This window comes from Bombina bombina, chromosome 3 (assembly GCF_027579735.1).
Source record: "Bombina bombina isolate aBomBom1 chromosome 3, aBomBom1.pri, whole genome shotgun sequence".
Classification (NCBI taxonomy): domain Eukaryota; kingdom Metazoa; phylum Chordata; class Amphibia; order Anura; family Bombinatoridae; genus Bombina; species Bombina bombina.
In genome coordinates, this window is record NC_069501.1 from 284,118,521 (window position 1) to 284,145,180 (window position 26,660).

The 26,660-nt window shown below is 39.2% G+C and overlaps 1 protein-coding gene across 2 annotated transcripts in view; it reads right to left on the reverse strand.

Annotated features, from left to right (window-relative positions):
* Positions 1 to 1,243: 1,243 nt before the first annotated feature.
* Positions 1,244 to 26,660, reverse strand: part of LIMK1 (LIM domain kinase 1) — a 206,080-nt gene continuing 180,663 nt past the window's right edge. For both annotated transcript variants that reach the window (XM_053706326.1, XM_053706327.1), the window contains 3 exons: positions 11,054 to 11,109; positions 3,674 to 3,831; positions 1,244 to 3,161 (listed from right to left, as the gene is read on the reverse strand). In XM_053706326.1, coding sequence (XP_053562301.1) covers positions 2,999 to 3,161; positions 3,674 to 3,831; positions 11,054 to 11,109 — 377 coding nt within the window. In that variant the 3' untranslated portion in view covers positions 1,244 to 2,998. The remainder of the gene's footprint in view (positions 3,162 to 3,673; positions 3,832 to 11,053; positions 11,110 to 26,660) is intronic.

Sequence of the window (26,660 nt, forward strand, 5' to 3'; positions counted from 1 at the left end):
AAGGGCATTTGTGATGTTGCGCAGAGGGGCTCTCACTTATACTACCCAGTAAACTGCAGATACCATAGAGATAAAACGTGCCTCAGTAAAACAAAAACAAGCATTTCATTCTTTACAACAGACTGTAGTAATCGTATAATAGACAGTCGATGTATAGGTTGTGTGTTTTCACAATTTGTAAACAAAGTACAGGTGGCCCTTGGTTTACAACGGTTCAATTTGCACTGTTTCAGAATAACAACCTTTTTTTCGTCATGTGACTGCTATTGAAAAGCATTAAGAAGCAGTGCATTGATTAACATAGCCAGTAGGTGGAGCTATCCACTTGTGTTGCAGCAAAGATATGCAAGCCAAGCAAGCTGAAATTAACCAGTTTAACCAGACCTGAGATATCAAGCAGCTTTTAAAGGAACAAGATCTTCCCGTCTATAAATCAATCCAGATTGGAATGCATAGAAAGAACGGTTTGCAGAAAAATGCAAGTAAAGTCTATGTTGTGTGATTGTTTTATTAGGTTTATAATGCTGTTTAGCAAATGTTTTTGTTCATTTAACTTAGTTTAAATATATGTTCTGTGATTATTTGAATAGGTTTATAATGCTGTTTAGCATTTAAAGTCTTCATTTCAAAGCTTTAAAAATAATGTATTAGGTGTTACTTATGACGATTTTGAGAGGGGTCTGGAACCTAACTCCCTCACTTCCCATTGACTTACATTATAAACTGGGTTTCAATTTACAACGGTTTTGATTTACAACCATTCCTTCTGGAACCTAACCCCGGCGTAAACTGAGGGCTACCTGCATATTAAGTTGATATAAATATCAGAAAGTGGAACCTAACACTATTTCTGCATCTATTTTAATGTGCTTCTAAGCACAGACGTGCAGTTTTATAGCTGTCTGTATGTGCACTGAATTCATGACATCAGGCCTGTATGCATTTACAGAAGAACATTTTAAAAATTTCCCTATACATGTATCTAATGCCCAGGTGAAAATACTTTTTTGGCTTTTACATATAGTGATTTATTGATCCCTTAAGATAGAGCCTATAACTGCTTTCTAGAAAGAAGAATATATTTATGAAATCTGAAAATCCTGGATATCTAAACAGCTTTTTGCATTATCACTACACGAAAGACACGGCTTAACAGTCTCCAGAAAAAAGCAGAGATTGAATGGAACACACACATGAACATACAGTACAGAATGAAGGAGATTAATGTACCTAAGTTCCTGCGTATATTTATGGCTTTTTTTTTATTAAGGTTTCACAATCTATAATAGCAACTAAAATACAACCTGCAGTTTTTTTTTCTGGAACTTCAGAAAACTGATAAGGTACATTAAATATGCCAAAGTCGTCTGACAAAAAAACCAAAAAGATTAAAAGTCCACTTCACAAAAGAAGAAAAGGGAATATTAATTGTGATTGTCCCCTCTAGTTTGAGTCAGTTGTCACAAATATGTCTGCATATATATATATATATAATTGAAAAACAGATTACAGATAACAAGCTAAAATGGGCTGAAGCATTTATGTACTATACTCTTGTAGAATATATCTTTGGATATAACAAACATCATAACACTCAGGAAAATGCAGAAATATATATTTTGCAACCAAAACATTTTTACCATAAAAGGCAAATGTTAGTAAAAATGTGTTGCTAACTTAAGAATTATTAAAAAAAAAGACTTCTTTAATTTGAGTTCGTATACGTTAAATGAGAATATATAAGGCAGAAGTGAAATTTCATATTTATCGACAAAGGCCAAAAAAAAGTGCAAAAAAGTCTGCTGTACGAACAATGAAGATATCAAAGATGAACATGAAGTGAACTCTTAAAAAGTAGCAAATCGATTAGCTTTACAAACTGGGAACCCTATTAGAATTCTACAAATTATCTTATAATATGACTGTGAAGCAAATCTATTTTTATTTTGAATAAATCTAATAATTTGGTATTGATCTTAAAGTCATTGATGTTGATGGAAGTCATCTTCCACAAACACACTATAAGCGTGTGGTTAAAGCATTCAATGGCATGCTCCATATAAAATATATTATCTTGCCCAAAATTAAAAACATTCCCTATAAAAATAAAAGAGATGTATAATAATTTCTTAAGTTATGTTACATAGATTGCTTGGAGCAAGCTGATTCACATTCAGTGTATGTGTCTTAAAAAGAACCACCTACAACTTTAGTTTTTGGGCAATTGAATGCTGGTGGTTTGTAATGGATACTAACCTATCTTTAAGTGCTAAATGTGTCATAAGATACGTACCTTAACTTAAATGATTGTAAAGTGTGATCGACCAGTATGAGCTGATGCATAATGCATATATACTAGTAAGACACTAACACTTCACAGCATTTCTTTGCTGTTGTTTGACCCTGTGCATTCACATTCGCTTGAACTCTTCGAATGCACAAAGGGTAGGTAGAGAAAAGATGAGGCTCTTATTGGCAACAAGAACAAGATCGGCACAGGTGAAATGCAAAATGTTACAGACATTATGGATGCTATGTACACAAAATTATGCACAGTCTAAATATACAGTTATATACACAAGGTGCAGGATGCTCCTTTGCAGAAAAGTCAAGAGACAGAGGAGCCATGCAGGGAGGGGAGTGATTGTGTAATGAAGCTAAACCACTAAACAATTTGTACTGGTTCCTTCAGGGCTTTAGACAGTGTCACACTAAAAAAATAATTTAATTACAGACAATAAGCCAATAAGAACCATTACAAAACCAACAGACCACAGTAGGCACTCAATGCATCTAGAACTCTGTATCTTTGGAATACCCTTAATGTTTCTCTGTGACCTCTCTAAGCATCCCATCAGTTCTTAGTCATCTGGTCTCCTTTATGAAACTGGGATGTGGGTAGCTTTCCCACTCCGTGCAAGGTAAGCAGTATGATGGTTCCCCCACACACAATCTGGGAGATCTATTTTCTGTTGAGCTATCGGTTTCTTGACTGGTGTTATTCTGGAAGTTCAGGGTGCACATGCAGGGTACTTTCTCCCCTACGATAAACTTCCCAAAAGTTCCGCTCCAGTTGTTCCAGATGTGAACTGAGAGGCAGCTGCAGTGTCAAGTGCCTGAGAAGAGAATCCAGCCAAAGCTGCAGCTGCGAGAAGCTTGGCCTGCAACAACAAGACAGGGAAGACACATGGAGCTGATCATGACAATGTACTTGGATAAAATAAGAGCAGGCATTTTTGTCACTGGTAAGGTAGAGAGTATAACATCAATAAGTCTACCTATGTTCCAAAGAAATACAGTGTCTAAAGACAATGCAATATTCAGAACTAGCTTGACAAGTGTTTTTAGCATTTGATTACCACAATAATAGTTCTTAGTAATTATACTCCATAATTGATATCAAAAGGTAAAACTATCAGAAGATATGTGTATATGTAGAAATAAGCCATTATATGTTATCTATAAACAAACCTATAATGTGTAATACATACACACTTTATTTAATAAAAGCTCTAATTATTATAGATGTAAGATGATGAGGTTGTGAAGTGGGATCTATTGGGTAGTTGGAGGCACAATTGGTTGCTGTTACCCAGTCAGCAAGCATGTAGTATTTAACTTCAGCAGCTTGCTTAGGGTAAGTGCAGGAAGTGGGTATTAGATTTTTAATTACCGTTTCTCAGGGTCCAGATCACAGCACAATACAGCAGTAGGAAAAAAGCCTTTAGGACAATTCGGGGGGCAATATCTGTCCAAGAAGCCAGAGACATTCAGCCCAAATTCTATAGTACGAGGAAGATAATCTGGGTCAGCGCTAACTCGCCCAATAATCTGCAAGGAACAAAAAGAACAGCAAAAATATATAATGTCATTAATAGAGTCTGCATGGGGTTACAATGAATTAAAAAAAAACACAGATGAGACTCAGTGGCCCCAATCCAATCAGAATTTGAAGTCATACGAATCCCATTATAACACACTGACTTCAAGCTTTTTAGATCATTGCATGAGGGCAGTGATATTACAGTTTCTCTGAAATCACTTTTCAGCATCTTTTTGGTTCTTTTAAAATATGAAATTAAAGGGACACTAAAGCCAATTTACTTCTATTATAAAATTTTGCACATTTTATTTTTATATTCACACTTTCAGAGGCACCATTTCCTACTGAGCATGTACAAAAGTTCACAGGGTATATTATACTAGTCTGTGATTGGCTAAAGGCTGTCACATGATACAAGGGGCCGGCAAATGGAGGAAAAAATTAATTTGTCAGAAATTTCTTGCTTGAAATTCAGAGTGTTATTGCATTGTCTTTTTTATTATGCACTTCTTAATTATGTAATTCTGCTGTATTTAGTCAATTCAAATTAAATCCTATAATCAGAATGTTAAATGCTGATTGCAATTGTTTTGAAAGTTAAAAGAAAATTAAAATAAAATAATAATTATAAAATTATTCAAAATGCTATATTTTTAATTGTAGTTATTTACCTTTTATTTTATTGAATTGAATAATTGAATGCCTAGATTTTCTTGAAAAAAGTGATACAAATATATAAATTATTTATAAAAAAATAAATAATGGAATAGCGTTAATAGTTAAAGGGACAGTCTAGTCAAAATATTTTTTTTATGATTCAGATAGGGCATACAATTTTGAACAACTTTCCAATTTACTTTTATCATCAAATTTGCTTTGTTATCTTGGTACTCTTTGTTGAAAGCTAAACCTAGGCAAGTTCATATGCTAATTTCTAATCCTCTTACCGTAGTGCATTTTGACAGTTTTTCACAGCTAGCTAGACAGCACTAGTTCATGTGTGCCATATAGATAGCATTGTGCTCATGCCCATGGAGTTACTTATGAGAGGGCACTGATTGACTAAAATGCAAGTCTGTCAAAAGAACTGAAATAAGGGGGCAGTCTGCAGAAGCTTAGATACAAGGTAATCACAGAGGTAAAAAGTGTATTAATGTAGCAGTGTTGGTTATGCAAAACTGGGGAATGGGTAATAAAGGGATTATCTATCACCTAGATTACGAGTTTGGCGTTATGAGTGAAAAATCAGCATTATGGCCCATAACGCTTAATTTTCCCTAACGCTGCTATTACAAGTCTCGTCGGTATAGGTGTACCGCACACCTTTTAGCCAGTCATGCAACATCAGCACCGCACTTTTAAATATGTCCTTTTTCAATGGGATTCCCATAGCGCCAGTATTACGAGTTTGCCTGGGAGGCTAAAAAGTGAGTGGTACACCCTATACCGTCAAGATTTGTACCGCCATCTGAAAGTCAGTAGTACAAAGTTGTAACATAAAACTCATAACTAAAGTGTTACAAATTACATTAACACCCATAAACTACCTATTAACCCCTAAACTGAGACTCTCCCGCATTCCCAAACAATATATTATACTTATTAACCCCTAATCTGCTGCTCCGGACATCGCCGCCACTATTAAAATTTATTAACCCCTATTCTTCCGCTCCCCAACATCGTTGCCACTATAATAAACCTATTAACCCCTAAACCGCTGCCCTCCTGCATCACAAACACTATTTAAATATTATTAACCCTTAATCTGCCGTTCGCCCACACTGCCGCTACAATAAACCTATTAACCCCTAAACCGCTAGCCCCACACAACGAAATATACTGTAATAAACTATTAACATCTAAACCGAAAGCCCCCACAAGCTGTTCCAATCAACCAATAGAATGCAAGCACAATCCTATTGGCTGATTGGATCAGCCAATAAGATTGAAGCTCAATCCTATTGGCTGATTGCATCAGACAATAGGATTTTTCACCTTTAATTATGATTGGCTGATAGAATTCTATCAGCCATCAGCCAATCGAAATTCAAGGGACGCCATCTTGGATAACGTCACTTAAAGGAACCTTCATTCTGGAAGAAGACTTCAATTGAAGAGGATGCTCCGCGCCGGATGTCTTGAAGATGGACTCGCTCTGCACCGGATGGATAAAGATAGAAGATGCTGCCCGTCTGGAGGACCACTTCTGTCGGCTTGGATGAAGACTTCTCCCGGCTTCGTTGAGGACTTCATGTCGCTTGGATGAAGACTTCTCCTGGCTTCGTTTAGGATGGATGTCCGGTCTTCAAAACTGTAAGTGGATCTTCGGGGGTTAGTGTTAGGTTTTTTTAAGGGTTTATTGGGTGGGTTTTATTTTTAGCTTAGGGTTTGGGCACTTGAAAAAGAGCTAAATGCCCTTTTAAGAGCAATGCCCATCCAAATGCCCTTTTCAGGGCAATGGGGAGCTTATGTTTTTTTAGTTAGGATTTTATTTGGGGGGGTTTGGTTGTGTGGGTGGTGGGTTTTTACTGTTGGGGGGTTGTTTGTATTTTTTTTTACAGGTAAAAGAGCTGATTTCTTTGGGGCAATGCCCTGCAAAAGACCCTTTTAAGGGCTATTGGTATTTTAGTTTAGGCTAGGTTTTTATTTTGTGTAATTTAGTGTGTTTTTTTTTTGTAATTTAGGTAATTTTTTTGTAATATATTAGATTTAATTTTAGTAATTTTAGTGTGTTTTTTTTAATGTTAGGTTTTAGTGTAAGGCAGGTTAGGTTTTATTTTACAGGTAAGTTTGTATTTATTTTAACTAGGTAGTTAATAAATAGTTAATAACTATTTACTAACTAGTCTACCTAGTTAAAATAAATGCAAACTTACCTGTGAAATAAAAATAAAACCTAAGATAGCTACAATATAACTATTAGTTATATTGTAGCTAGCTTAGGTTTTATTTTACAGGTATTTAGTTTAAAATAGTTATTATTTAGTTAATAATTGTAACTTTAATTTAGCTGTATTAGGCTTAGGGCTGCGTTAGGGTTAGGTTTAGGGGTTAATATATTTATTTAGTGGTAGTGATGTGGGAGGCCAGAGGTTTAGGGGTTAATAGTATTATGTAGGGGACGGCGATGTTAGGGGCAGCAGATTAGGGGTAATTGTATTATGTAGGGGGCGGCGATGTTAGGGGCAGCAGATTAGGGGTTAATAACTGTATGTAGGTGGCGGCAATGTTAGGGGCAGCAGATTAGGGATGTTTAGACATGGGGTTTATGTTAGGGTGTTTACATTAAATTTATTTTCCCCATAGACATCAATAGGGCTGCGTCACAGAGCTTTTCATTCCGCGTTCGCAGGTGTTAAGACTTTTTTTTGGCCGGCTCTCCCCATTGATGTCTATGGAGAAATTGTGCACGATCACGTAACAGCAGCGTTTGTCTTCAGTGCGGTATGGAGCTCAACACCACCATATCGCCTGCACAAGCCTGCTTTTTTTAAACTTGTAATACCAGCGCTATAAGGGGTTGAAATAACGCCGCTCTTGTGGTGGTCATTAAAAACCCTATAGCGCTCAAAACTCGTAATCTAGCTGTATATTTTTAAACAATAAAAATTTTCAAGCAGACTGACCCTTTAAGTGAAAAGAATTGCAATCATACTAAATTAATTAGCCATCATGTTTTACCTTTCTTTTGATTATATATCTTTTCTTACTGAGATCTGTAAACCTTTCTTAAAAAATTCCAATTGAAAAGTTTGGCGTTAGGCTTAAAAAGCAGCGTTGGCCAGTCCCAATGCTGCTTTTAACGCCCGCTTGTATTACGAGTCTTGCAGGTACAGGCTCACCGCTCACTTTTTTGGCCAGACTCGGAAATACCGCATATCCACTTACGTCAATTGCATATCCTCTTTTTTTCAATGGGACTTGCATAGCGCCGGAATTACGAGTCTGCCAAAAAGTGAGCGGTAGACCCTCTCCTGTCATGACTGCTACCGCATTTTAAAGTCAGTAGCATAAAACTCTTAACTAAAGTGCTAAAAAGTACACTAACACCCATAAACTACCTATTAACCCCTAAACCGAGGCTCCCCCACATCGCAAATACTTAAAAAAATGTTTGAACCCCTAATCTGTCGAACCGGACATTGCCGCCACTATAATAAATATATTAACCCCTAAACCGGCGCACTCCCGCCTCGCAAACAATAGTTACATTTTATTAACCACTAATCTGCCGTCCCTAACATCGCCGACACCTACCTACATTTATTAACCCCTAATCTGCCGCCCCCAACATCTCTGCCACTATATTAAAGTTATTAACCCCTTAATCTAAAGTACCAAAACACTAAATTACAGAAAATAATAAAAAAATTTACAAGATTTTAAACTAATTACACCTAATCTAATCCCCCTAACAAAATAAAAAAGCCCCCCCCAAAATAAAAAAGCCCTACCCTACACTAAATTACAAATAGCCCTTAAAAGGGCCTTTTGCGGGGCATTGCCCCAAAGTAATCAGCTCTTTTACCTGTAAAAAGAATTGCAAATCCCCCCCAACATTAAAACCCACCACCCACACAACCAACCCTACTCTAAAACCCACCCAATACCCCCTTAAAAAAAAATAACACTAACCCCCTGAAGATCGACCTACCGCGAGACGTCTTCATTCAACCGGGTAGAAGTGGTCCTCCAGACGGGCAGAAGTCTTCATCCAGACGGCATCTTCTATCTTCATCCATCCAGCGCGGAGCGGGTGCATCTTCAAGATATCCGCCGCGGAGCATCCTCTTCTTCCGACGGCTACGACTGAATGAAGGTACCCTTAAGTGACGTCATCCAAGATGTCCCTTCAATTCCGATTGGCTGATAGAATCAGCCAATAGAATGCGAGCTCAATCCTAATCCCCTTAAAAAAAAAATTACACTAACCCCCTGAAGATCGACCTACCGCGAGACGTCTTCATCCAACCGGGCAGAAGTGGTCCTCCAGACGGGCAGAAGTCTTCATCCAGACGGCATCTTCTATCTTCATCCATCCGGCGCAGAGCGGGTCCATCTTCAAGACATCCGACGCGGAGCATCCTCTTCTTCCGACGGCTACAACTGAATGAAGGTTCCTTTAAATGACGTCATCCAAGATGGCTTCCCTTCAATTCCGATTGGCTGATAGAATTCTATCAGCCAATCAGAATTAAGGTAGAAAAAATCCTATTGGCTGATGCAATTAGCCAATAGGATTGAGCTCGCATTCTATTGGCTGATTCTATCAGCCAATCGGAATTGAAGGGACATCTTGGATGACGTCACTTAAAGGTACCTTCATTCAGTCGTAGCCGTCGGAAGAAGAGGATGCTCCGCGTCGGATATCTTCAAGATGCACCCGCTCCGCGCCGGATGGATGAAGATAGAAGATGCCATCTGGATGAAGACTTCTGCCCGTCTGGAGGACCACTTCTGCCCGGCTTGGATGAAGACTTCTGCTCGTCTGGAGGACCACTTCTGCCTGGTTGGATGAAGACGTCTCCCGGGAAGGTGATCTTCAGGGGGTTAGTGTTAGGTTTTTTAAGGGGGGATTGGGTGGGTTTTAGAGTAGGGTTGGTTGTGTGGGTGGTGGGTTTTAATGTTGGGGGGGATTTGTAATTTTTTTTTTACAGGTAAAAGAGCTGATTACTTTGGGGCAATGTCCCGCAAAAGGTTTAAGGGCTATTTGTAGTTTAGTGTAGGGTAGGGCTTTTTTATTTTGGGGGGGCTTTTTTATTTTGTTAGGGGGCTTAGATTAGGTGTAATTAGTTTAAAAATCTTGTAAATTTTTTATTATTTTCTGTAATTTAGTGGGTTTTTTTTGGTACTTTAGATAATTTAATTTAATTTAGGGAATTTATTTAATTATAGTGGTAGTGTTAGGTGTAATTGTAACTTAGGTTAGGTTTTATTTTACAGGTACTTTTGTCTTTATTTTAGCTAGGTAGTTATTAAATAGTATAATAACTATTTAATAACTATTCTACCTAATTAAAATAAATACAAACTTGCCTGTAAAATATAAATAAACCCTAAGCTAGCTACAATGTAACTATTAGTTATATTGTAGCTAGCTTAGGGTATATTTTATAGGTAAGTATTTAGTTTTAAATAGGAATAATTTAGTTAATGATAGTTATTTTTATTTAGATTTATTTAAATTATATTTAAGTTAGGGCGTGTTAGGTTTAGACTTAGGTTTAGGTGTTAATAACTTTAATATAGTGGCGGCGACGTTGGGGACGGCAGATTAGGGGTTAAGAAGTGTAGGTAGGTTGCGGCGACATTGGGGGCGGCAGATTTGGGATTAATAAATATAATGTAGGTGTCGGCGATGTTGGGGGCAGCAGATTAGGGGTTCAAAAGTATAATGTAGGTAGCGGCGGTGTCCGGAGCGGCAGATTAGGGGTTAATAATATAATGTAAGTGTTGGCGATGTCGGGGGCAGCAGATTAGGGGTTAATAAGTGTAAGATTATGGGTGTTTAGACTCGGGGTTCATGTTAGGTGTAGACATAAATGTATTTTCCACATAGGAATCAATGGGTTTAGGAGCTAAACGCTGCTTTTTTGCAGGTGTTAGGTTTTTTTCAGCCGGCTCTCCCCCATTGATTCCTATGGGGAAATCGTACACAAGCACGTTCATCCAGCTCACCGCTAACGTAAGCAGCGTTGGTATTGAGGTGAGATGTGGAGCAAAATTTTGCTCTACGATCACTTTTTTGCGGTTAACGCCGGGTTTGGAAAAACCCGTAATACCAGCGCTGTCTGGAAGTGAGCGGTGAGCATAAACTACTCGTTAGCACCGCACAGCTTCTAACGCCAAACTTGTAATCTAGCCGTGTGTTTTTTTTATGTCTTTTACTAGACTATCTTGTTATATAATTCATACAGTTGTACAGATTTAAATGTCTGCTATTTTAATGGACTGGAATAACTAAGAAAAAAAAACCTTAGCTGCCATACAATGTTTTATTAGTTTGTTTATATGAATTCTGATGGATACAACAGGGTAAGTGGCAAACTCTTACACATATGGGGGAATATTTATTAATGTGCGAGCGGACATGATACAATGTAGCGTTATGGAGCATGATAATTCAGCCCCATGGAATTCACAAGTGGAAAAAATCCAGAAGCAAGTAAAGGGAAATGCAGGGGATTGAAGAATATAAAAAACCAAAGCAGTAATACACAGCATAAATACCTCACAGAGCACTATCCCAAAGGAGAATACATCGACAGACTCATCATAACTTCTTCCTGCAAGAAGAGACACACACATCTCAAGCACGCAGAATTTAAGCTTCACAAGAAGAGTACAATGTTAATAAAGAGAGATTAAGAATGTACCAAAAAAACATGCCAGGTTGTAGAGATTTGTTTGTCATCTTCCTTGTGCAATATCAGATGTTTTCAACTAATTACTAACCTACGTGTACTGTCTGTCCAGAGAGTTGATATGCATGAAGCAGGGTCTGTAAAATGAAGGCTTTCCGCATGATATCACTAAGCTACATGTGCAGTTGTTATTTATATAGTGAATATATTGCACAATTGTATAACAAGCACCTTATTTACTACTATAAAATCCTTACAAAGCAATGGCAGTTGCAAACCACAATATGATTCCCACTACACTATCAATAAATTAATTAAATAAAATACCTACAATGATCTAAACTAAAATACAATTAAATAAACTAAACTATATTACAAAAAAAACAAACACTAAATTACAAAAAAACAGAATTTATGCTTACCTGATAAATTACTTTCTCCGGTCCACGGCGTCATCCTTACTTGTGGGATATTCTCTTCCCCAACAGGAAATGGCAAAGAGTCCCAGCAAAGCTGGTCACATGATCCCTCCTAGGCTCCGCCCACCCCAGTCATTCGACCGACGGACAGGAGGAAATATATATAGGAGAAATCATATGATACCGTGGTGACTGTAGTTAGAGAAAATAATTCATCAGACCTGATTAAAAAAACCAGGGCGGGCCGTGGACCGGACACACCGTTGGAGAAAGTAATTTATCAGGTAAGCATAAATTCTGTTTTCTCCAACATTGGTGTGTCCGGTCCACGGCGTCATCCTTACTTGTGGGAACCAATACCAAAGCTTTAGGACACGGATGAAGGGAGGGAGCAAATCAGGTCACCTAAACGGAAGGCACCACAGATTGCAAAACCTTTCTCCCAAAAATAGCCTCCGAAGAAGCAAAAGTATCAAATTTGTAAAATTTGGCAAAAGTGTGCAGTGAAGACCAAGTAGCTGCCTTACATATCTGGTCAACAGAAGCCTCGTTCTTGAAGGCCCATGTGGAAGTCACAGCCCTAGTGGAGTGAGCTGTGATTCTTTCAGGAGGCTGCCGTCCGGCAGTCTCATAAGCCAAACGGATAATGCTTTTAAGCCAAAAGGAAAGAGAGGAAGAAGTCGCTTTTTGACCTCTCCTTTTACCAGAATAAACAACAAACAAGGATGATGTTTGTCTGAAATCTTTAGTAGCCTCTAAATAGAATTTTAGAGCACGGACAACATCCAAATTGTGTAACAAACGCTCCTTCTTTGAAACTGGATTCGGACACAAAGAAGGTACAACTATCTCCTGGTTAATATTTTTGTTAGAAACAACTTTAGGAAGAAAACCAGACTTAGTACGCAAAACCACCTTATCTGCATGGAACACCAGATAAGGAGGGGAACACTGCAGAGCAGATAACTCTGAAACTCTTCTAGCAGAAGAGATTGCAACCAAAAACAAAACTTTCCAAGATAGTAACTTAATATCTACGGAATGTAAGGGTTCAAATGGAACCCCTTGAAGAACTGAAAGAACTAGATTTAAACTCCAGGGAGGAGTCAAAGGTCTGGAAACAGGCTTGATCCTAACCAGAGCCTGAACAAATGCTTGAACATCTGGCATAGCTGCCAGTCGTTTGTGTAGTAAAACAGATAAAGCAGAAATCTGTCCCTTTAGAGAACTTGCAGATAATCCTTTCTCCAAACCTTCTTGTAGAAAGGATAGAATCTTAGGAATTTTTATCTTGTCCCATGGTAATCCTTTGGATTCACACCAACAGATATATTTTTTCCATATTTTATGGTAAATTTTTCTAGTTACAGGCTTTCTAGCCTGAATCAGAGTATCTATTACAGAATCTGAAAACCCACGCTTTGATCAAATCAAGCGTTCAATCTCCAAGCCGTCAGTTGGAGGGAAACCAGATTCGGATGTTCGAATGGACCCTGAACAAGAAGGTCCTGTCTCAAAGGTAGCTTCCATGGTGGAGCCGATGACATATTCACCAGGTCTGCATACCAAGTCCTGCGTGGCCACGCAGGAGCTATCAAGATCACCGAGGCCCTCTCCTGATTGATCCTGGCTACCAGCCTGGGAATGAGAGGAAACGGTGGGAATACATAAGCTAGGTTGAAGGTCCAAGGTGCTACTAGTGCATCTACTAGAGTCGCCTTGGGATCCCTGGATCTGGACCCGTAGCAAGGAACCTTGAAGTTCTGACGAGACGCCATCAGATCCATGTCTGGAATGCCCCATAATTGAGTTATTTGGGCAAAGATTTCCGGATGGAGTTCCCACTCCCCCGGATGGAATGTCTGACGACTCAGAAAATCTGCTTCCCAATTTTCCACTCCTGGGATGTGGATCGCAGACAAGTGGCAGGAGTGATCCTCCGCCCATTGAATTATCTTGGTCACTTCTTTCATCGCCAGGGAACTCCTTGTTCCCCCCTGATGATTGATATATGCAACAGTCGTCATGTTGTCTGATTGAAACCTTATGAATTTGGCCTTTGCTAGTTGAGGCCAAGCTTTGAGAGCATTGAATATCGCTCTCAGTTCCAGAATGTTTATCGGGAGAAGAGACTCTTCCCGAGACCATAAACCCTGAGCTTTCAGGGATTCCCAGACCGCGCCCCAGCCCACTAGACTGGCGTCGGTCGTGACAATGACCCACTCTGGTCTGCGGAAGCTCATTCCCTGTGACAGATTGTCCAGGGTCAGCCACCAACGGAGTGAATCTCTGGTCTTTTGATCTACTTGAATCATCGGAGACAAGTCTGTATAATCCCCATTCCACTGTTTGAGCATGCACAGTTGTAATGGTCTTAGATGAATTCGTGCAAAAGGAACTATGTCCATTGTTGCAACCATCAAACCTATTACCTCCATGCACTGCGCTATGGAAGGACGAGGAACAGAGTGAAGTACTTGACAAGAGCTTAGAAGTTTTGATTTTCTGACCTCTGTCAGAAAAATCCTCATTTCTAAAGAATCTATTATTGTTCCCAAGAAGGGGACTCTTGTTGACGGGGACAGAGAACTTTTTTCTTTGTTCACCTTCCATCCGTGAGATCTGAGAAAGGCTAGGGCGATGTCCGTATGAGCCTTTGCTTTTGACAGGGACGACGCTTGAATTAGGATGTCGTCCAAGTAAGGTACTACTGCAATGCCCCTTGGTCTTAGAACCGCTAGAAGGGACCCTAGTACCTTTGTGAAAATTCTCGGAGCAGTGGCTAATCCGAATGGAAGTGCCACAAACTGGTAATGCTTGTCCAGAAAAGCGAACCTTAGGAACTGATGATGTTCCTTGTGGATAGGAATATGTAGGTACACATCCTTTAAATCCACGGTGGTCATAAATTGACTTTCCTGGATGGTGGGAAGGATCGTTCGAATGGTTTCCATTTTGAACAATGGAACCCTGAGAAATTTGTTTAGGATCTTCAGATCCAAAATTGGTCTGAATGTTCCCTCTTTTTTGGGAACTACGAACAGATTTGAGTAAAATCCCATTCCTTGTTCTTTTATTGGAACTGGATGTATCACTCCCATCTTTAACAGGTCTTCTACGCAATGTAAGAATGCCTGTCTCTTTATTAGGTTTGAGGATAATTGAGACCTGTGGAACCTTCCCCTTGGGGGTAGTTCCTTGAATTCCAGAAGATAACCTTGAGAAACTATTTCTAGCGCCCAAGGATCCTGAACATCTCTTGCCCAAGCCTGAGCAAAGAGAGAGAGTCTGCCCCCTACTAGATCCGGTTCCGGATCGGGGGCTATCCCTTCATGCTGTTTTGGTAGCAGTGGTAGGCTTCTTGGCCTGCTTACCCTTGTTCCAACCTTGCATTGGTTTCCAGGCTGGTTTGGGTTGTGAAGTATTACCCTCTTGCTTAGAGGATGCAGAATTAGAGGCTGGTCCGTTTCTGCGAAAGGGACGAAAATTAGGCTTATTTTTAGCCTTAAAAGACCTATCCTGTGGGAGGGCGTGGCCCTTTCCTCCAGTGATGTCTGAAATAATCTCTTTCAAATCTGGTCCAAATAATGTTTTACCTTTGAAAGGAATGTTAAGCAATTTTGTCTTGGATGACACATCCGCTGACCAAGACTTTAGCCAAAGCGCTCTGCGCGCCACTATAGCAAACCCTGAATTTTTCGCCGCTAATCTAGCTAATTGCAAAGCGGCATCTAAAACAAAAGAGTTAGCCAATTTAAGTGCTTGAACTCTGTCCATAACCTCCTCATATGAAGATTCTCTACTGAGCGACTTTTCTAGTTCCTCGAACCAGAAGCACGCTGCCGTAGTGACAGGAACAATGCATGAAATTGGTTGTAGAAGGAACCCTTGCTGTACAAAAATCTTTTTAAGCAAACCCTCTAATTTTTTATCCATAGTATCTTTAAAAGCACAACTGTCTTCGATAGGAATAGTAGTGCGTTTGTTTAGAGTAGAAACCGCCCCCTCGACCTTGGGGACTGTCTGCCATAAGTCCTTTCTGGGGTCGACTATAGGAAATAATTTCTTAAATATAGGGGGGGGAACAAAAGGTATGCCGGGCCTTTCCCACTCTTTATTTACTATGTCCGCCACCCGCTTGGGTATAGGAAAAGCGTCGGGGGGAACCGGAACCTCTAGGAACTTGTCCATCTTACATAATTTCTCTGGAATGACCAAATTGTCACAATCATCCAGAGTAGATAACACCTCCTTAAGCAGTGCGCGGAGATGTTCTAATTTAAATTTAAATGTCACAACATCAGTTTCAGCTTGATGAGAAATTTTTCCTGAATCTGAAATTTCTCCATCAGACAAAACCTCCCTCATGGCCCCTTGAGATTGGTGTGAGGGTATGTCAGAACAAATATCATCAGCGCCCTCCTGCTCTTCAGTGTTTAAAACAGAGCAATCGCGCTTTCTCTGATAAGTAGGCATTTTGGATAAAAGATTTGCTATGGAGTTATCCATTACAGCCGTTAATTGTTGCATGGTAATAAGTATTGGCGCACTAGATGTACTAGGGGCCTCCTGTGTGGGCAAAACTGGTGTAGACACATTAGGGGATGATGTAGTATCATGTTTACTCCCCTCATTTGAGGAATCATCTTGGGCAATATCATCATCTGTGGCATTACTGTCCTTACTTTGTTTGGACACTATGGCACACTTATCACATAAATTTAAATGGGGAGACACATTGGCTTTCATACATATAGAACATAGCTTATCTGATGGTACAGACATGTTAAACAGGCTTAAACTTGTCAATCAAGCACAAAAAACGTTTTAAAATAAAACCGTTACTGTTTCTTTAAATTTCAAACTGAAAACACTTTATTACTGAATATGTGAAAAAGTATGAAGGAATTGTTCAAAAATTACCAAAATTTCACCACAGTGTCTTAAAGCATTAAAAGTATTGCACGCCAAATTTCAGAGCTTTAACCCTTAAAATAACGGAACCGGAGCCGTTTTTACATTTAACCCCTATACAGTCCCAGCTATATGCTTTGCTGAGACCCAACCAAGCCCAGAGGGGAATACGATACCAAATGACGCCTTCTATAAGCCTAGGAGGGATCATGTGACAAGCTTTGCTGGGACTCTTTGCCATTTCCTGTTGGGGAAGAGAATATCCCACAAGTAAGGATGACGCCGTGGACCGGACACACCAATGTTGGAGAAATAAAAAAATTGTACAAGAATTTTAATCTAATTACACCTAATCTAAGCCCCCTAATAAAATAAAAAAGCCCCCCAAAATAATAAAATTCCCTACCCTATACTAAATTACAAAAGTAATCAGCTCTTTTACCAGCCCATAAAAGGGCTTTTTGCTGGGCATTGCCCCAAAGTAATAAGCTCTTTTACCTGTAAAATAAAATACAAGACCCCCCCAACATTACAACCCACCACCCACACACCCCTACTCTAAAACCCACCCAATCCCCCCTTAAAAAAAACCTAACACTACCCCATTGAAGATCACCCTACCTGGAGCTGTGTTCACCCACCCGGGCACCGGATGTCTTCAAGATGGACCCGCTCCACGCCGGATGGATGAAGATAGAAGATGCCGCTTGGATGAAGACTTCTGCTGGATGGAGGACCTCTTCTGCCCCAATCGGATGAAGACTTCTGCCCTCCGGATGTCCACTTCTGGCCCATCGGTGCCCGGCTGGGTGAACACGGCTCCAGGTAGGGTGATCTTCAATGGGGTAGTGTTAGGTTTTTTTAAGGGGGGATCGGGTGGGTTTTAGAGTAGGGGTGTGTGGGTGGTGGGTTGTAATGGGGGGGACTTTTCTTTTTTTTACAGGTAAAAGAGCTGATTACTTTGGGCAATGCCCAGCAAACGGCCCTTTTAAGGGCTGGTAAGGTAAAGAGCTTTGAAATTTGTTGAATTTAGAATAGGGCAGGGAATTTTATTATTTTGGGGCTTTTTTATTTTATTAGGGGGCTTAGATTAGGTGTAATTAGATTAAAATTCTTGTAATATTTTTTAATTTTTTGTAATTTAGTGTTTGTTTTTTTTGTAATATAGTTTAGTTTATTTAATTGTATTTTAGTTTAGATCATTTTAATTAATTTATTTAATTACTTTATTGATAGTGTAGTGTTAGGTGTATTTGTAACTTAGGTTAGGATTTATTTTACAGGTAATTTTATAATTATTTTAACTAGGTAGCTATTAAATAGTTATTAACTATTTAATAGCTATTGTACCTAGTTAAAATAAATACAAAGTTGCCTGTAAAATAAATATAAATCCTAAAATAGCTACGATGTAACTATTAGTTATATTGTAGCTATCTTATGGTTTATTTTATAGGTAAGTATTTATTTTTAAATAGGAATAATTTATTTAATTATAGTCGCCAGAAACACGGGCCCACAAGCTCCCTACGGAGCTTGTTAAATGGGCCCCTTAGACTGGACTGGGTACACATCCTATGACCCTGCAACATGCACAGCCCTGGGTGCTCAATAGCACTTACATGTAGCTGTACCATTCCCAGAGTTCCAGACAGTTAACCCCAGACAGGTCTGGGTGCAAGGCCCATAGGGAAAATTACAAAACAAATTAACACAACATACAGAGGAAGTCTAGCACTCACTTGCAAGCACTCAGCTAAGAATAAAAGCAAAAATGGAAGCGTTAGTTACCATCTGGCCCAATGGGACAAGCCCAGGTACTACGTCAAGGTCTCTCCCAAAACATGGGTCCCTAATACATCCAAAAAATGCAAGCTCTCAATCAAGCAAACTGGGAACAAATCAAGGGTGCACAGGGTAATCACCATAGATATATACAAATATGGAAGGGGACTGCAGTCTCAGACTGAACTGGGTACACATCAATGACCCTGCAACATGCACAGCCCTGGGTGCTCAATAGCATGGATACATACACTCATATACATATTTAGACATATATATTATTATTATTATTATTTTTAATATGTTTTGGATGTGTTTTGTGGATTTTTTGTAACCTTTAGACTTAACTTCAGCTCTCAAGTCACACTAAATATTCTATTGTTTCGGCTTTTGCTTGAGTGCAACCAATAACTTTCAACTTGTTATACGAGCGCAAATAAGCGTGTTCACAATCTCCATTAAAAGTAGAGGTTGCTCTAGAGCGATGTCGGCTGCACTAACCCTTCTCTGGTAAATGCGAATAACTATGGACTTGTAATATCAAGTCACGCACCAATGTTAGCGCGGGCCAGCAATACTGCATATTGCAAACCTCATTATCATTAGTGTGCCATTTGTAATCTGTCCTAGTACATACAACACTAACTCTTGGCTATGTATATATATAAATATATATATATGTATGTATAAAACTTTAAAGGGACACTGAACCCAATTTTTTTCTTTTGTGATTCAGATAGAGAATGACATTTTAAGCAACTTTCTAATTTACTCCTATTATCAAATTTTCTTCATTCTCTTGGTATCTTTATTTGAAATGCAAGAATGTAAGTTTAGATGCTGGCTAATTTTTGTTGAACAACCTGGGTTGTCCATTTATCCACCAATGAAAAAGTGCTGTCCAGGGTCCTAAACCAAAAAAAAAAAAAAAAAAAAAAGCTTAGATGCCTTCTTTTTCAAATAAAGATAGCAAGATAAAGAAGAAAAAAATATAATAGGAGTAAATTAGAAAGTTGCTTAAAATTGCATGCTCTATCTGAATCATGAAAGAAAAAAATGTGGGTTCAGTGTCCCTTTAAAGCATAGTAGACTGTAAAATCAAATTTAAATGTTCATGATTCAGATAGAGCATCTAATTTTAAACAACTTTCCAATTTACTTCTATTATCTAATGTGCTTCTCTTGGTATCCTTTGTTGAAAAACATTCATAGGTAGGCTCAAGAGCAGCAATGCACTACTGGGAGCTAGCTGATCGTATATGGATGTAGACCTATATAAATAGGTACATATTGAAAAATAAAAAAATAGGAATTTTCGGAGAAGTGTGTCCCATACACTTCTCCCCATGACAATATTTGCTTCTGATTTCTTTATAAAATGTATCTAAATTTTGTCTTGAAAATGATCTGCCATTAAAAGCTCCATATACCCATACAGATCTTAATTTTTTTCCAGGCATCACTAAGGCACAAAACATACTCAAAAAACGTATTGCTCAATAGAAACTGAAACAGGAAAATACATCCAAAAAATAAAACAAAAACTAAATTTATGTTTACCTGATAAATTTATTTATTTCTTGACACGATGAGTCCACGGATCATCATTAATTACTGTTGGGAATATCACTCCTGCCCAGCAGGAGGCGGCAAAGAGCGCCACAGCTGAGCTGTTAAATATCTCCTCCCTTCCCTACCACCCCAGTAATTCGACCAAAGTAAAGGAGAGAAAGGAAGAAACAAGGTGCAGAGGTGTCTGAAGTTTATAACATATATACAACCTGTCTAAATAACAGGGCGGGCCGTGGACTCATCGTGTTACGAAATAAATAAATGTATCAGGTAAGCATAAATTTTGTTTTCTTTTTTATGACACAATCGCCTAGATTACGATTCTTGCGTTAGCCTTAAAAAGCAGCGTTGAGGGGTCCTAACGCTGCTTTTTAACGTCCGCTGGTATTACAAGTCTGGCAGGTACAGGTGTACCACTCACTTTTTTTCCGCGATTTTCGCATACCGCAAATCCCCTTACGTCAATTGCGTATCCTATCTTTTTAATGGGATTTTCCTAACGCCGGTATTACAAATGCTGGAAAAAGTGAGCGGTAGACCCTCTCCTGTCCAGACTCCTACCGCATTTAAAAGTCAGTACTTAAGAGTTTTATGGGCTAACGCCGTAACATAAAACTCTTAACTAAAGTGCTAAAAAGTACACTAACACCCATAAACTACCTATTAACCCCTAAACCGAGGCCCCCCCCCCACATTGCAAACACTTAATTAAAAATTTTAACCCCTAATCTGCCGACCGGACATCGCGGCCACTGTAATAAATATATTAACCCCTAAACCGCCAGACTCCCGCCTCGCAAACACTAGTTAAATTTTATTAACCCCTAATCTGCTGTCCCTAACATAGCCGACACCTATCTACATTTATTAAACCCTAATCTGCCGCCCCCAACGTAGTACAACCCCCCCCCCCACTAAATTACAGAAAATAAAAAAAGAATTACAATTTTTTAAGCTAATTACACCTACTTTAATCCCCCTAATAAAATAAAAAAGCCCCCCAAAATAAAAAAAATACAATACCCTATACTAAATTACAAATAGCCCTTAAAAGGGCCTTTTGCGGGGCATTCCCCAAAGTAATAAGCTCTTTTACCTGTAAAAAAAATACAATACCCCCCCAACATTAAAACCCACCACCCACACACCCAACCCTACTCTAAAACCCACCCAATCCCACCTGAAAAAAAACCTAACACTACCCCCTTGAAGATCACCCTACCTTGAGATGTCTTCACACAGCCGGGCACAAGTGGACCTCCAGAGGGGCAGAAGTCTTCATCCGATCCGGCCAGAAGAGGATATCCAGACCGGCAGAAGTCTTCATCCAGGCAGCATCTTCTATCTTCTTCCATCCAGAGCGGAGCGGGTCCATCTTGAAGACATCCGACACGGAGCATCCTCTTCCATCCGACAGCGACTGAAGAATGAAGGTTCCTTTAAGTGACGTCATCCAAGATGGCGTCCCTTCAATTCCGATTGGCTGATAGAATCCTATCAGCCAATCGGAATTAAGGTAGGAAAAATCCTATTGGATCAGCCAATAGGATTTTTCCTACCTTAATTCCGATTGGCTGAAAGGATTCTATCAGCCAATCGGAATTGAAGGGACGCCATCTTGGATGACGTCACTTAAAGGAACCTTCATTCTTCAGTCGCCGTCGAATGGAAGAGGATGCTCCGCGTCGGATGTCTTCAAGATGGACCCGCTCCGCTCAGGATGGAAGAAGATAGAAGATGCCGCCTGGATGAAGACTTCTGCCGGTCTGGATGTCCTTTTCTGGCCGGATCGGATGAAGACTTCTGCCCCTCTGGAGGTCCATTTGTGCCCGGCTGGGTGAAGAGGTCTCAAGGTAGGGTGATCTTCAAGGGGGTAGTGTTAGGTTTTTTTAAGGGGGGATTGGGTGGGTTTTAGAGTAGGGTTGGGTGTGTGGGTGGTGGGTTTTAATGTTGGGGGGGTATTGAATTTTTTTTTACAGGTAAAAGAGCTGATTACTTTGGGGCAATGCCCCGCAAAAGGCCCTTTTAAGGGCTATTTGTAATTTAGTATAGGGTAAGGAATTTTTTTATTTTGGGGGGCTTTTTTATTTTATTAGGGGATTAGAGTAGGCGTAATTAGCTTAAAAATTGTAATTCTTTTTTATTTTCTGTAATTTAGTGGGGGTTTTTTGTACTTTAGTTTATTTAATTGCAGTTAATTGTAGGTAGTTTATGTAATTAATTTAATGATAGTGTACTGTTAGGTGTAATTGTAATTTAGGTTAGGATTTATTTTACAGGTAAATTTGTACTTATTTTAACTAGGTAGCTATTAAATAGTTAATAACTATTTAATAACTATTCTACCTAGTTAAAATAAATACAAAGTTGCCTGTAAAATAAATATAAATCCTAAGATAGCTACAATGTAACTATTAGTTATATTGTAGCTATCTTAGGGTTTATTTTACAGGTAAGTATTTAGCTTTAAATAGGAATAATTTAGTTCATTATAGTAAATTTATTTAGATGTATTTAAATTATATTTAAAGGGACATTAAACCCAAAAAATGTCTTTTATGATTTAGACAGAGAATACAATTTTAAGCAACTTTCCAATTTACTTCTAATTTATAATTTGCTTCATTCCTTTGATATCCTTTGTTAAAGAAATAGCAATGCACATGGGTGAGCCAATCACATGAGGCAAATATGAGCAGCCACCAATCAGAAGTTACTGAGCCTATCTAGATATGCTTTTTAGTAAGCCATATCAAGAGAATGAAGCAAATTAGATAACAGAAGTAAATTAGAGAGTTGTTTTAAATGGTATTCTCTATCTGAATCATGAAAGAAAAAAATTGGGTTTAATGTCTCTTTAAGTTAGGGGGGTGTTAGGGTTAGACTTAGGTTTAGGGGTTAATAAATTTATTATAGTGGCACCGACGTTTGGGGCGGCAGATTAGGAGTTAATAAATTTAATATAGTTGCAGCGACGTTGGGGGGGGGGGCAGATTAGGGGTTAATAAATAAAATGTAGGGTTCGGCGATGTTGGGGGCATCAGATTAGGGGTTCATAAGTATAATGTAGGTGGCGGCGGTGTCCAGAGCAACAGATTAGGGGTTAATAATATAATGTAGGTGGCGGAATATTAGGGGTTAATAAGTGTAAGATTAGGGGTGTTTAGACTCGGGGTTCATGTCAGAGTGTTAGGTGCAGACATAACTTTTATTTCCCCATAGGAATCAATGGGGCTGCGTTAGGAGCTGAACGCTGCTTTTCTGCAGGTGTTAGGTTTTTTTTCAACCAGCTCAGCCCCATTGTTTCCTATGGGGAAATCGTGCACAAGCACGTTCAGCCAGCTCACCGCTGATTTAAGCAACGCTGGTATTGAGGTGAGATGTGGAGCTAAATTTTGCTCAACGCTCACTTTTCTGAGGCTAACGCCGGCCTGAAGAAAACTCGTAATACCAGCGTTGTCTTAAGTGAGCGGTGAGAAAAAAAGGCTTGTTAGCCCCGCACACCATTACCGAGAAAAACTCGTAATCTAGCCAAATGAGTCCACGGATCATCATTAATTACTGTTGGGAATCAATACCCAAGCTAGATTACACAGATGATAAGGGAGGGCCAAGACAGGAAACCTAAACGGAAGGCACCACTGCTTTCTCCCAAAATAGGCCTCAGCCGAGGCAAAAGAGTCAAATTTATAGAAGTTTGAAAAAGTGTGAAGAGAGGACCAGGTTGCAGACTTGCAAATCTGTTCCATAAAAGGCTTCATTGTGAATTCCCACAAACTAAAAGAAGTAGCCTTAGCCTTCTGTCTTTAACGTTAAACAGAAGACTGACGAAAATCCTAAGTCGTCTGTACAAAGAATCATAATACACAGAAGGATTAGAACACAAGGAAAGAACAACGATCTCTTAATTAATGTTCCATTAAATTTAGTACATAAAAACCCACCTTATCCGATGAAAAATAAGGTTAGGAGGCTCATACTGTAAAGCCGAGCGCTCTGACACTCCACGAGCAGAGGAAATAGCCAGAAGAAACAAAATTTTCCAAGATAACAACTTGAAATCTAAGGAATACACCAGCTCAAACTGAGCCCCCTTAAAGAATCCTAAGAACTAAATTAAGACTCCAAGAAAGAGTAACTGATTTGAACACAGGCCTGATCCACACCAAGGCCTGACCAAACGAAAGTACGTCTGGGAGTCCGCCTGACGTTCATGTAACGAAATAGACAAGGCAGTTATTCGACCCCTTAGGGAACTTACCGATAATCCCTCCTCCAAACCTTCTTGGAGAAAAAGACCTAATTCTAGGAATCCGAACTCTACTCGTTTTTAAGAGTAGCCCTTGAATTCACACCAGAATAAATATTTACGCCATATCTTATGGTTAAATTTTCCTAGTCACAGGCTAACGAGCCTGAATCACGGTCTCAATGACCGATTCTGAAAATCCACACTTGGATAAAATAAAGCGTTCATTTTCAAGTAGTCAACTTGAGAGAAAATAGATTTAGATGAAAGAAGGGTCCTTGAAGTAGAAGGTCCCTCCCCTATGGAAGTCTTCAAGGTGGAAAAAGAGACATGTCCACCAGGACTGCATACCAAATCATGCGAAGCCACTCTGGTGAAATGAGGATCACCGACAACCTCTCCTGCTTAATTCGAGCCAAGACTCAAGGAAGAAAGCAAACGGAGGAAAAAGGTATGCAAGACAGAAAATCCAAGGTACCACCAGAGCGACTATCAATACAGCCTGAGGGTTCCTTGACCTCGAACCGTACCTCAGAAGCTTGGCATTCTGTCAAGAAGCCATGAGATCCAATTGCAACTGAAGGGAGGAGATATTTAACAGCTCTGATGTGGTGCTCTTTGCCGCCTCCTGCTGGGCAGGAGTGATATTCCCAACAGTAATTAATGATGATCCGTGGACTCATTGTGTCAAAAAAAAGAAATAGAAGCAGTTATTTAAAGGGACACTAAAATTTAAACATGCTGATTTTTTATGGCTGAAAAAAAAACATGGAATAAAAGCTGTTTAGCTATTTAAAAATGCCATTTGCAGGGAGAACACAAGTGATATTCATGTATTAGCCTTAATTTAATAAGCATACCCCATAGCTATATAATATTCTAATCGGCAATCTCTGTTTTAGGCCCAGCATGAGATGTTCTGCTTGCGCACTGCAGAATGCTTTCAGCTTCTGTGCAATTTTGTCAGTTTCCATCTTCTACCTCTGCAATGCAGCCAGTATTTAACTTCAGACTTTATACTGCACCCTGCAGTTTAATATTGTGCTATGCAGCCAGGCTTTAGCTTTTGTTCTTCTGCTAATCTTCAGAATCATCCTGCCCAGTACTATCTTAAATTTTCAGCCAATGCACTGCTACCAGTTATCTGCTACAGTCTGTTTACTCTCGAATTTCTTCAGCTGTAGATTGTGCATTCCAACCAGATCTCAGTTACTTTGTCCCTGTGATATTCCAATGTGATCTTATGAGCAAATATATACTACACACCAAAAGAACCACAATCTGCAAATTAACATTTCCAAAATAAAATAATCAAACAAAGGAGGGCGCTAAAAAGTTCTAAATCTAGTGTTTATACACATCACCTGTACGGCTTTGCAAACTTAGAGCTTGTTTCCATTGAATTGTTAAAAAACACAATTTATGCTTACCTGAGAAATTTATTTCTCTTGTGGTGTATCCAGTCCACGGATCATCCATTACTTGTGGGATATTCTCATTCCCAACAGGAAGTTGCAAGAGGACATTAACAGCAGAGCTGTAATATAGCTCCTCCCCTAACTGTCATAGCCAGTCATTCGACCGAAAACAAGCCGAGAAAGGGAGGAACCATAGGGTGTAGTGGTTACTGTAGTTTAAATTTAAAAATTACCTGCCTTAAAATGACAGGGCGGGCCGTGGACTGGATACACCACAAGAGAAATAAATTTATCAGGTAAGCATAAATTGTGTTTTCTCTTGTAAGGTGTATCCAGTCCACGGATCATCCATTACTTGTGGGATACCAATACCAAAGCTAAAGTACACGGATGAAGGGAGGGACAAGGCAGGAACTTAAATGGAAGGAACCACTGCCTGTAAAACCTTTCTCCCAAATATAGCCTCCGAAGAAGCAAAAGTATCAAATTTGTAAAATTTTTAAAAAGTATGAAGCGAAGACCAAGTCGCCGCCTTGCAAATCTGTTCAACAGAAGCCTCATTTTTAAAGGCCCAAGTGGAAGCCACAGCTCTAGTGGAATGAGCTGTAATCCTTTCAGGAGGCTGCTGTCCAGCAGTCTCATAGGCTAAGCGGATTAAGCTTCTTAGCCAAAAAGAAAAAGAGGTTGCCAAAGCCTTTTGACCTCTCCTCTGTCCAGAGTAGACAACAAACAAAGCAGATGTTTGACGAAAATCTTTAGTAGCTTGTAAGTAAAACTTTAAAGCACAGACCACGTCCAGATTGTGTAACACAAGGATGGAACCACAATCTCTTGATTAATATTCTTGTTAGATACCACCTTAGGTAAGAACCCAGGTTTGGTACGCAGGACTACCTTATCCATATGAAAAATCAGATAAGGAGAATCACATTGTAAGGCAGATAGCTCAGAGACTCTACGAGCCGAGGAAATAGCTACCAAAAAAAAAAAAAAAGAACTTTCCAAGATAAAAGTTTGATATCTATGGAATGAAGAGGTTCAAACGGAACTCCTTGAAGAACCTTAAGAACCAAGTTTAAGCTCCATGGTGGAGCAACAGGTTTAAACACAGGCTTG